The sequence below is a fragment of the Rana temporaria genome, chromosome 13 (assembly GCF_905171775.1).
Source record: "Rana temporaria chromosome 13, aRanTem1.1, whole genome shotgun sequence".
In the NCBI taxonomy this organism is placed as follows: domain Eukaryota; kingdom Metazoa; phylum Chordata; class Amphibia; order Anura; family Ranidae; genus Rana; species Rana temporaria.
Genome location: NC_053501.1, coordinates 120,017,899 through 120,030,890, shown reverse-complemented (window position 1 = coordinate 120,030,890; position 12,992 = coordinate 120,017,899). Strand labels below are relative to the sequence as shown.

General features: G+C 47.9%; 1 protein-coding gene across 2 annotated transcripts in view; it reads right to left on the bottom strand.

Moving 5' to 3' along the window:
• DENND4B (DENN domain containing 4B) overlaps window positions 1-12,992 on the bottom strand; it is a 51,161-nt gene that overhangs the window by 31,736 nt on the left and 6,433 nt on the right. For both annotated transcript variants that reach the window (XM_040332788.1, XM_040332787.1), the window contains exons 7-12: window positions 11,894-12,135; window positions 11,105-11,171; window positions 10,758-10,816; window positions 1,072-1,216; window positions 810-985; window positions 68-168 (exon numbers count right to left, since the gene is read on the bottom strand). In XM_040332788.1, the coding sequence (XP_040188722.1) occupies window positions 68-168; window positions 810-985; window positions 1,072-1,216; window positions 10,758-10,816; window positions 11,105-11,171; window positions 11,894-12,135 (790 nt within the window). The remainder of the gene's footprint in view (window positions 1-67; window positions 169-809; window positions 986-1,071; window positions 1,217-10,757; window positions 10,817-11,104; window positions 11,172-11,893; window positions 12,136-12,992) is intronic.

The window sequence follows — 12,992 nt, the reverse complement described above, 5'->3', positions numbered from 1 at the left end:
AGGCACAGCTAAGAGCACAGAGCACCAATCAGCGGGCACAGAGGGGTGATGTAAGCAGAGGCCTCACTCTCGTCTAGCTGTTTGTGGAGGTCACTCAGGCAGTTGCGGAGGACTTTGCAGGGTTTGCGAGGCAACGTCTGATAGGACGGGATCTTCTTCTCTTCACTCCTGTAAGGAAGACATGGAAATGTTGCAGATCAACAAGGACACACCACTGAACACACCCTGCATGCGAGGCCGCACACCCTGCATGGGAGGCCAGACACCCCTGCATGGGAGGCCACACACCCCTGCATGGGAGGCCACACACCCCTGCATGGGAGGCCACACACCCCTGCATGGGAGGCCACACACCCCTGCATGGGAGGCCACACACCCCTGCATGGGAGGCCAGACACCCCTGCATGGGAGGCCACACACCCCTGCATGGGAGGCCGCACACCCCTGCATGGGAGGCCACACATCCCTGCATGGGAGGCCACACACCCCTGCATGGGAGGCCACACACCCCTGCATGGGAGGCCACACACCCCTGCATGGGAGGCCAGACACCCCTGCGTGAGAGGCCAGACACCCCTGCGTGAGAGGCCAGACACCCCTGCATGGGAGGCCAGACACCCCTGCATGGGAGGCCACACACCCCTGCATGGGAGGCCACACACCCCTGCATGGGAGGCCACACACCCCTGCATGGGAGGCCACACACCCCTGCATGGGAGGCCACACACCCCTGCATGGGAGGCCACACTACAGGCTGCCTGTCATGTGTACAGGGGGCGGGGACGTGGAAGGGGGCGGAGACTTCTTACTGGAACAAGGTGTTGGTATCCAGGTCCACACACAGGACATCCTGAGGGGGATCGTGGAGGTCGAAGTAACTGGAGTGGATGCCGACGATGAACGGCACGGGAGCGCAGAGCACATCGGAGAGGGTGAGCGGGCACAGAGGGATGTAGGGGCACTGCCAGCGCAGAGGGAAGATGATCTGCAGAGAGAAGAGGAAGACTATCACACCACCAGACAGAGCTGCCGGAACGATCCGCGGGAAGACGAAACATGGCGGACACTCACCGTCACCAGAGCCTCCGCCACGCTGGTCAGTACGTCCGGCCTCTGCGAATGGATGAGCAGCTTCTGTTCCGTGAGGACGGCGAGGAGCAACGTCACCGCGCTCTCCGGCCCCAGATTCTGGAGCAACGTCACATAACTCGCACCACTGCAACGCAAAAAAAACGCAGGAAATGACGTGTGCAGACCGAAATATCTTCCCCACCCCCCAATGGGTTGAGAATGGATTGTTACTATATAGAGGGCGGAGCAATCTGCTAGCGCTATATATACTGGCCCAGATTCAAGAAGCTATTGCGCCCGCGCAACCTGTTTTGCTCCCGCGTAGCGAATGCCCCTGATTCAGGAACATCGCTACGCGGACTGCAGCCTAGGATGTGACAGACATAAGCCTCCTTATGCGTTCATATCTCAGGCTGCATTCTTGCGTTGGCCGCTAGGGGGCGCGGCCATTGTGATCGGCGTATAGTATGCAAATTGCATACTACCACCGATTCACAAAAGTTGCGCGGGCCCTGCGCACGCAAGGTACGGAGTTTCCGTACGGCGACATTAGCGCAAGGTTGCTCCTGCTGTAGCAGGGGCAGCCAATGCTAAAGTATAGCCGCGCTTCCCGCTCGTGAAATTTAAATTTCACGCCGTTTACGTAAGTGATTCGTGAATGGCGCTGGACGCCATTCACGTTCACTTAGAAGCAAATAACGTCCTTGCGACGTCATTTGCCGCAATGCACGTCGGGAAAGTTTCCCGACGGAGCATGCGCTGTTCGCTCGGCGCGGGAGCGCGCCTAATTTAAATGATTCCCGCCCCCGGCGGGATCATTTACATTAGGCGCCCTTACGCCGGGCTATTTAGCATATCGCCCGCGCAATTTACGGAGCTACTGCCTCGTGAATCGCGGGCAAATCGAAATATTTGCAGGTCGCCCCGAGGCGCCCCCGAAGTCGTACCGGAACCTTTTTCCAAGTCGGAGCGACTATTAGAACGGTTCCATTGCATTCAATGGGACGCTACTCGTCAGGCGGCTGAGCCCCAGTGTGAACCGACTCTAATAATATGACATTTTGAAAAAAGTATTCTTATTAACAATACTACTGATAATAAATACCAATAATGCAACAACAAAAAAATAATCATTTTAAAAAAACAGTGATATATTATTAACAGTAACAGAAAACAGGTAATTGAGCGCACTCCCAATGTTGATAATAATAATAATAATGAATCTCAGTAAAAGGTGAGGGAGGGGAAGATGAGGAATGATATGACCAGAGTTCACATAAGCATTAAATATATACCGTATTTATCGGCGTATATCGCGCACTTTTTTGCCCTGAAAATCAGGGCAAAATCGTGGGTGCGCGATATACGCCGATACCGCTTTCCGCGCCGAGTTTTGAATACTGCGCCGGCATATACCAAGCGCAGTACACTCGGGCAGGCTCGGCCAGTCTCGGCTTCTTCCGTGGTCACGTCCTGGACGTACAGGACGTGAGTGCGACAGTTGCCGAGCCTGCCCGAGTGTACTGCGCTCGGCATATGCTGGCGCAGTATTCAAAACTCGGCGCGGGAAACGAGCGAGGATGCCGCGAGGACGCCGGACCCGCCGAAGAGGACACTGGACCCGACGCAGAAGGACACCCGACGACGCAGAAGGACACCCGACGACGCAGAAGGACACCCGACGACGCAGAAGGACACCCGACGACGCAGAAGGACACCCGACGACGCAGAAGGACACCCGACGACGCAGAAGGACACCCGACGACGCAGAAGGACACCTGACGACGCAGAAGGACGCCGGACCCGCCGAAGAGGACACCCGAAGCCGCAGAAGGACGCTGGACCCGCCGAAGAGGACACCCGAAGCCGCAGAAGGACGCTGGACCCGCCGAAGAGGACACCCGAAGCCGCAGAAGGACGCTGGACCCGACGAAGAGGACACCCGAAGCCGCAGAAGGACGCCGGACCCGACGAGGCCGCCGTGCAAGACACCAAAACTAAGTACAAAAATAACTTTTTTTCCACAGGTTTGGGGGTCACTTTGGGGGTGCGCGGTATACGCGGTAGCGCGTTATACCGCGATAAATACTGCTGTAGTCCATATCAATAGTCCATAGACACTAACAGTAGTACAGCTTCACTTGATGGCAGCCAGCTGACAGGAGAAGCAACCTGTAGTACACAAAAAGAAACACAAAGCGGCGCCCTCTAAGCGTAGCAGTAAACTGATTTTAATAAAAAAATGTGTGACAGTATATAAAGAACCTACTCACAAGGCAGGTCTAGAAACAGGCATAGTACATCTATGTTGTCATCCGCGGGGATCCGGGTAGAGGCGATCGTCACTCGCACTGGATCGGTGTCATCCTTGCCACAAGCGGGAGGATGCGCGCGTTTCGGAACATTCGTGTCCCTTCATCAGGCAATCGATTGAGCGACGATCGCCTCTACCCGGATCCCCGCGGATGACAACATAGATGTACTATGCCTGTTTCTATACCTGTCTTGTGAGTAGGTTCTTTATATACTTTCACACATTTTTTATTAAAATCAGTTTACTGCTACGCTTAGAGGGCGCCGCTTTGTGTTTCTTTTTATATTATTAACAGTAATACCAAAACTAGCAGCATCATTATTGTTAATAAAATTATTGTTTGAAAATGATAAAATGTATTAATATGAATATATTACTGTTAGTATTATTAAAAAGTATCATTTTTTTTATGGAACGATGCACATTATATATATTTTTTAAAATAATAACAATACTACAAAAATATTAGTCATGATAAAAAAAAAAAAAAAAAAGGATTATTTACAATAACACCAATTATATATTTATAATTATATATATATTTTTTTAAATTACACATTTTTCAATGAATATATATATATATATACACACACACACACACATTTTTTTTAATATTACTATTTTTCAATAAATAAATAAATGTATATATAATAAAAAAAAATTTATTGAAAAATAGTAATATTAATAAATAAAAACAAATGTAAATAAAAATGGTACACACACACACACACATTATATATATTAGTATACTATTAGCATAATAATATAGTTCTAACACGAACACACATATATTAATTGAAAAATAGTAATATCAATAAAAAAACAAAAACACACACACATACATATATTACTATTTTTCAATTAATACGTGTGTGTTTATATATATATATATATATATATATATATATATATATATATATATATATGTGTTTATATATATATATATATATATACACACACATACACATATATATATATATATATATATATATATATATATATATATATATATATATATATACACACATACACACATACATACATATATATATATATATATATATACATACATACACATATATATATACATACATATACATATATATATATATGTATGTATATATGTATGTATATATATATATATATATATATATATATATGTATGTATATATATATATATATATATATATATATATATATATATATTAGGAAAATTTATTCTTACCTGAAATTTTCTTTTCCTGTAGTCCGTAGGCGGCACACAATGGGTTAAGCTTTCTCCTAACCCCAAAAGGAAGAAAGAGTTAAACTAGCAGTGAGACAAGTTAGATTTAATTGATTGCCCATAGTGGGACCACCTGTCCCTGCCCTATAAACTGCCCCCAATAACACCAACACACGTATTTTATGCAGCAATAGAGTAAATTTAATGGGAGGGAGAGCTGTGCCGCCTACGGACTACAGGAAAAGAAAATTTCAGGTAAGAATAAATTTTCCTATTCCTGGTCGTCCTACGGCGGCACACAATGGGATTTGCAAAGCAATGAAAAAAAGGGGGGGATCAATGGTTTAAAGCCGCCTGAAGCACTCTCGAGCCAAAGGCCGATCCCTCGGACGATACTACATCTATTCTGTAGTGCTTTATGAAGGTGTTCGGTGAAGCCCACGTCGCCGCCTTACAGATCTGGTCCATTGGAATATGATACCTCTCTGCCCAGGACGCAGCTGTAGATCTTGTAGAGTGAGCCTTAAGGAGAAGAGGGGAATCTTCGCCTTCCAAAAGGTAACAGTGTTTGATAGTGTCTCTTATCCACCGTGCCAGTGAAGATTTACTTGCTTTTTTCCCCTTGTTTGGGCCTTGGAACTGTAGAAACAGGGCCTCAGACTGTCTGAACATCGAGGTTCTCTGCAAGTAAGCAGAGATGATCCTCTTTACGTCCAAAAGGTGTATGTTATCTTCAGATCTATCTTTGAATACAGGCAACACAATTTCCTGATTGATGTTTGAGGAGGTGGAAACCTTGGGGAGGAAACCCGGCATAGTTCTAAGGACTACTGCGTCCGAAAGTAATCTGAGATAGGGCTCCTTGGATGACAGGGCCTGCAGTTCACTTATTCTTCTGGCGGACGTAATTGCTACCAGAAAAGTGCACTTAAATGTGAGGAACCTTAAGGATGAACTCTCCAGAGGCTCGAAGGGAGGTAATGTTAACCTTTTTAGTACTAAGGGCAAGCTCCAAGCTGGCAATGGTTCTTGGAAGACTGGTCTTATTTTATTAATTGCCTTGAAAAACCTGCTGACGAGGGGAGTTTTTGAAAATATTCCGTTCAGGCAGGAGTTAATAGCAGTCAGCTGGACCCTTAGGGTGTTTGGCTTCAGGCCCTTTTGGAAGCCCTCTTGTAGGAATTGTAAGAGAGATGCTACCTGTTCAGGAGAAGATGAAGTCCTGGCGCACCAGGCGGAGTAGAGGGACCATATCCTGCCGTAGACTTTCAAGGTAGCGGGCTTCCTTGAAGCCATGAGGGTAGCTATAACCTCCTGCGACAGGCCTTGAGCTGTCAAGGATCTGAGTTCAAATTCCAAGCCGCAAGCTGGAGTTTCTCGAGGTCCGGATGTAGCATCCCTGATTGGAGAAGAAGGTCCTTCTGGATGGGTAGTTTCCAGATCTGGTTCCTTGCCATATTCAAGGCTAGCGGAAACCATGCCCTCCTGGGCCAGAATGGTAGGATTACTACTGCTCTCACCTTCTCGTCCCGAATCTTCTGCAGTACCTTCGGGATCAGCGGAGTCGGGGGAAAGACATAGACAAAAAGTTTCCTCCAGCTCATTGAGAGAGCATCTATTGCTAGCGGACCCCCCATACTGGAAAGGGAGCAGAACCGGGGGAGCTTTTTGTTCTGGGAATTCGCCATAGCATCCATCTCGGGTAAACCCCACTTGGAGGTGATCTTCCTGAAAACCTGAGGGTTTAGTTCCCACTCCCCTGGCAGGATCGAGTTTCTGCTGAGCCAGTCCGCTCTCACATTGTCTACACCCCTGATGTGGGTGGCCGTCAGGGAAAACAGGTTTTCCTCCGCCCAGAGCATGATGCGGGCACACTCCTTCTGCATGGAGGGGCTCCGTGTTCCTCCCTGTTTGTTCAGGTAAAAGACTGACGCCAAATTGTCTGACTGTACTTGAACCGACTTGTGGAGAAGTTCGGACTTGAAATGAATGAGTGCCTTCCTGATCGCAGTAAGCTCTTTTAAGTTCGAAGACATCTGAAGCTCTCTCCGAGACCAGGCCTCTTGTACCCAGTGGTCCCCTACATGGGCACCCCAGGCTGAGCCTGAAGCATCCGAGGTGAGGACTGTTTGAATCGGAGTCCTGAGGAGTCTGCCTCCCCGGAAACGTTGAGGGTGTATCCACCAGACGAGGTCCTTCCTCACTGTGGGAGAAATGATGATAATCCTGTCCAAAGAGTCTTGGCTCCTGTCCCATTGGGACAGGATGCAGTTCTGAAGCATCCTGAAGTGGGCCCTGGCCCATGGAACAGCTTCCAGGGACGAAGTCATCGTACCTAGGACTTTCATTGCCTTCCTCACTGAGCAGTGATTGGATTGTAGGAGATCCCGCACTGCCTGTTGGGCATTGGAAGCCCTCTGAGGAGAAAGGAACAGCTTCATCTGAAGGGTGTCTATTGTGAACCCAAGGAAGGAAATGACTGGAGTAGGGATCAGAGAGGATTTCTTTATGTTCACGATGAACCCGTGAGAGTCCAGCATTCGGAGGGTCTCGAGAAGATGTTGTCTTAACACAACTTTCGAGGGAGCCCTGACTAGCCAATCGTCCAGATAGGGTGTCACATATATCCCCTGTAGGCGAAGGGCTGCTGTCAGGACCACCACGACTTTTGTGAAGACTCGAGGTGCTGAGGTGATGCCAAATGGTAGGCAAGTAAACTGATAATGGAGAATCTGATGGTTGCAAATCAGAGCTAACCGTAGATACTTCCTGTGAGATCTTAGGATAGGGATGTGCAAGTATGCGTCCTGGAGGTCGACTGACGCTAGGAAGTCTCCCTCTTCTATGTTTGCAATGGCAGACCGAATCGACTCCATCCTGAATTTGCGTTTCACGAAAAACTGGTTTAGGAAAGAGAGGTCTATTACTAGCCTCCACCCCCCGGAGGCTTTGGGAACTGCAAAAATTGGGGAGTAGAGGCCCTGGAATTTCTCCCGATCTGGAACTTCTTCTAGAGCATGCTTTTTTATAAAATCCTCCACTAACTCTAGAACTACTGGGTTGGAGGGTTTGTTGAGCGTGAACCTCTGCGGAGGAAAAGAACTCAGCTCTAGGGAGTACCCTCTGGAGACGATGTCTGTTACCCAGGAGTCCGATGATGTCTTTTGCCAGACCTGAGAAAAAAACCTCAGCCTGCCTCCCACAGGAGGAGAGGCGTTGGTGGCGTCAGGCTTCTTTGGGCTTGTTGAAGGGCTGCTTTTTGGCCGCGGTTGCATCCTGCTTTTTCTTATAGAACGGTCTTCTGCCCCGAAAGGAAAAATTCTTCTTTGGGGAGTATCTGGATCTTCCATAAAAAGGTCTATTAGGCCTCCTCCTCTCTACGGGAAAAGATGCGTCCTTCTCCTCATTGTAAGATTTAAGGATGTCTTTCAAATGAGGGCCAAACATGGATGAAGGGTGAAAAGGCATATTAACAAAACTGAATTTAGAGGATAAATCACCCGTCCATTGCTTTATCCAAAGCGCCCTTCTAGTCGCATTAGATAAAGCGAGGGATCTGGATGAAAACTTTAGAACATCTACCGGGGCATCACATAAAAATTCCGCGGCAGACTTCATCATATGAACATCTTTTAGCAAAGATTCTCTAGACACCCCCTCTTCTATATCTAAGGATAATTGACTCAGCCAGACCCTTAGTGCTCTAGCTACTGGAATTGAGGAGGCTGCAATTTTTGAGGTGGAGGCTGCAGCCAGATAATTCTTTTTGGCTAAGCTATCCGCCTTGCGTTCTAAAGGGTCGGACAATTTGGAGGATTCGTCAGAGGGAAACAGCGATTTTTTTACCATCCGGGCAGCCGCCAGATCCAGCTTGGGTGGATTTTCCCATTCGGACGAAACCTTAGAATCCAACCTATAAGAGGTTTTAAAGCGGGCTCCTGCATCAGTTTTTTTGTCAGGGTTGGGCCAGTCCTTCTTGAACCAGTCAGCAAGAATGGGGTGAAACGGAAACTTCATATCTGGGATTTGAGGAAAGTAATATAATTGGTCTTTCTTTGGCCTAGCCGACACATCCTTGGATGACTCTATAGTGTCCTTGACCGCCGACAGCAGCTTGGGAACTTTGTCTTTGGGTAATAAATACAAATCGTCATCTAGGTCCTCAAATAGTATCTCCTGATCCGAAGAGGAAGCACTACATTCCCCAGAGGAGATAGTTGCAGTGGGGGAAATACCCCTGGAACTTCTCTTTCTTTTCCTGGGCACCAAAGAGTCCTTAATTTCTTTAAAGGTATTGGACATTTCCCCTTTAAACCACGATAGAAATGAGTTGGTATTGTCAGACGGGTTTAAACATGATGCACAGGTGTCACTTGTATAAGACTCCGGCATGGGCTGCTCACATTTGCTACAAAAGGTGTGTTTGGACTTTCTCTTGGCTTTACCAGAGGACGCCATCTGGGAAAAAAACAAGAGATAGAGAAATCCCTCTTTAGAACTGCCAAAGCCTCCACACTGGTGTCTCAACAGAAATCCCAAGACATGCTCTTACCTCTGACCGGCCAAGGGATCTGCTGCCTAAGGCTGAGTGTAGCCATAGCAGATCCCCGCCGGCCAGAAATAGTGTGGACACTCAGACCGGAAGTGACGCGGCCGCGGTATGTGGGAAACCCCCCAGAGATGAGACCCCTCTGTTATCCATACCATAGTTAAACTAGTAGTGAGACCGAAAATGTATGTCCCCGAGTGGGTGTAGAGAGGTAAACGGTCGCCACAGGCGCTTACCTTACCGTCCCTCCGGTCTCTGGACGCGATCTCCGGAACTCCCGGAAGTGCGTCATCAATACGCGCGGTCCACTGTGACGTTTCCGGCCTGTGGAGCGCAAACAAGCCTCTGGTATCCATGTAGCCGTTTGGACGGGGAAAGTATGGCGGCCTCTCGGGAGATACTTCCTGCTGCCGGACCAGAGGATGATGGGGCACAGGCTGAGGGACCGGAGATAGCACCCGGTATACAGCCTCCCCTCCGCTCAAGAACCCGGAAGCACCGGGGGTGAGCACTTGCCTCACGACTTCTTCTTCTTCTTCCAGGTATGAAGAAAGAAAAAAATACGTGTGTTGGTGTTATTGGGGGCAGTTTATAGGGCAGGGACAGGTGGTCCCACTATGGGCAATCAATTAAATCTAACTTGTCTCACTGCTAGTTTAACTCTTTCTTCCTTTTGGGGTTAGGAGAAAGCTTAACCCATTGTGTGCCGCCGTAGGACGACCAGGAAATATATATATATATACACACACGTATTAATTGAAAAATAGTAATATATGTATGTGTGTGTGTTTTTGTTTTTTTATTGATATTACTATTTTTCAATTAATACGTGTGTGTATATATATATATATATATATATATATATATATATATATGTGTTTATATATATATATTATATATATATATATATATATATATATATATATATATATATATATATATATATATATATATATATATACACACACACGTATTAATTGAAAAATAGTAATATCAATAAAAAAAAAACTATATATATATATATATATATATATATATATATATATATATATATATATATATATATATATATATATATATATATATATATTTTTTTTTTTTTATTTATTTATTTATTATCATTGAAAATTAGTAATATTTAATAAAACATTTTTTTTTAAATATATTTAATTATATACACACACGTGTAAATATATTTTTTCATTGAAAAAGTATTATTAATAATAAAAAAAAAGTTTTTAAATATATATATATTTTTTTTTTTATTAATATTACTATTTTTCAATGATATCTCTCTCTATATATCTCTATCTATATTTTTATTTATTATCATTGAAAATTAGTAATATTTAATAAAAACATTTTTTTTTAAATATATTTAATTATATTATATACACACACGCACACGAGTATATATATTATTTCATTGAAAAAAGTATTCTTATTAATAATAAAAAAAAAGTTTTTATTATTATTACTGTTTTTCAATGATACCTATCTCTATCTATATAAATATTTATTATATTTGATCAAATGTTCATTTTAATAAATAAAAAAATAAAAAAAACACCACGCAGGTCGCGGCGCTGCGCTCTCACCTGAGGGGGAGGGGAGAAGACACGGGCTGGCACAGCAGGACATTGTCGTATGAAGACATCTGAGGATGAAGGGGACACGTTGGACACGTTAGATGGGGAATCCTCACCGAAATCACATCACAAATCTCCTCCGGATGTAGAGGGGAGGGGCTTCTAATTCCACCAATCAGCAGCCCACCGTCCATTCACCTCTAACTTCCATTAATTACAACCAGACTAAGCAGGGCTTTCACAGTGTCTTCAGACCACACAGGAGAGTTCTTACTCTCAGGGGAGGGGACACAGAGGGCAGAGGGCGTTGCCCAATCCTCATGCCAAGAAGAGCGCTGAGGTTCCACCATACTGACCTGGATGAGGATGCGCGGTCTCTGCGGGGACGGGAAGGGGACGTTGAACATGAAGTTGGAGATGTGTCTGAGAACAGAAGGGAAGTCCATCAGTCCAGACATTACTACAATTATATTTCGCCCCCGCCCCCTGTGGTGTGGGTGTGGTCTCCTGCAGTGTGGGTGTGGTCCCCTGCAGCGTGGGTGTGTCCCCCTGTAGTTTGGGTGTCCCCCCCCCCTGTAGTGTGCAGTGTGTGTATGTCCCCCTGTAGTGTGGGTGTGGCCCCCTGTAGTATGTAGTGTGGGTCTGGCCCACTGTAGTGTGGGTGTGGTCCCCTGTAGTGTGCAGTGTGGGTGTGGCCCCCTGTAGTATGGGTGTGGCCCCCTGTAGTATGTAGTGTGGGTCTGGCCCACTGTAGTGTGGGTGTGGTCCCCTGTAGTGTGCAGTGTGGTTGTGGTCCCCTGTAGTGTGTGGTTGTGGCCCCCTGTAGTGAGTAGTGTGGCCCCCTGTAGTGAGTAGTGTGGCCCCCTGTAGTGAGTAGTGTGGCCCCCTGGAGTGTGGCCCCCTGGAGTGAGGCCCCCTGGAGTGAGGCCCCCTGGAGTGAGTAGTGTGGCCCCCTGGAGTGAGTAGTGTGGCCCCCTGGAGTGAGTAGTGTGGCCCCTGGAGTGTGGCCCCCTGGAGTGAGTAGTGTGGCCCCCTGGAGTGTGGCTCCCTGGAGTGAGTAGTGTGGCCCCCTGGAGTGAGTAGTGTGGCCCCCTGGAGTGAGTAGTGTGGCCCCCTGCCCCCTCCAATGGACGGCGAGTACTCACTTCTCTATGGGGAGGACGTGGGGTCCGGAGATGGAATAGCGATAGATGAAAGTCAGAAACTTCTGGAAGACATCGAAGAACGGCCAGTGGGAAAGGACGCAGACGCTCCTCTTGGTCTGGATGGATTTGCCGCCGATGGGCCGTCTGTCCACCACGCTGATCAGGCCCAGGCGCTGACACTGCTTCTCCGACAGATTCTCCCGCGGGTACTGCTCATAGAACTGGATGGCGGCTCCGTACAACTGAGGGGAGGAGCAAAAAGGAAATGCTGGAAGTGTACAGAAAACGGCGAAGAGTCTGAGGACCCCCGACCACCACCGAGAGTCGGAGGACCCCCGACCATCACCAAGAGTCGGAGGACCCCCGACCATCACCAAGAGTCGGAGGACCCCCGACCATCACCAAGAGTCGGAGGACCCCCGACCATCACCAAGAGTCGGAGGACCCCCGACCATCACCGAGAGTCGGAGGACCCCCGACCATCACCGAGAGTCGGAGGACCCCCGACCATCACCGAGAGTCGGAGGACCCCCGACCATCACCGAGAGTCGGAGGGCCCCCGACCATCACCGAGAGTCGGAGGACCCCCGACCATCACCGAGAGTCGGAGGACCCCCGACCATCACCGAGAGTCGGAGGACCCCCGACCATCACCGAGAGTCGGAGGACCCCCGACCATCACCGAGAGTCTGAGGACCCCCGACCACCACCAAGAGTCTGAGGACCCCCGACCACCACCGAGAGTCTGAGGACCTCCGACCACCACCAAGAGTCTGAGGACCCCCGACCATCACCAAGAAGCTGAGGACCCCCGACCACCACCGAGAGTCTGAGGACCCCCGACCACCACCAAGAGTCTGAGGACCCCCGACCACCACCGAGAGTCTGAGGACCCCCGACCACCACCAAGAGTCTGAGGACCCCCGACCATCACCAAGAAGCTGAGGACCCCCGACCACCACCAAGAGTCTGAGGACCCCCGACCACCACCGAGAGTCTGAGGACCCCCGACCACCACCGAGAGTCTGAGGACCCCCGACCACCACCGAGAGTCTGAGGACCCCCGACCACCACCGAGAGTCCGAGGACCCCCGACCAT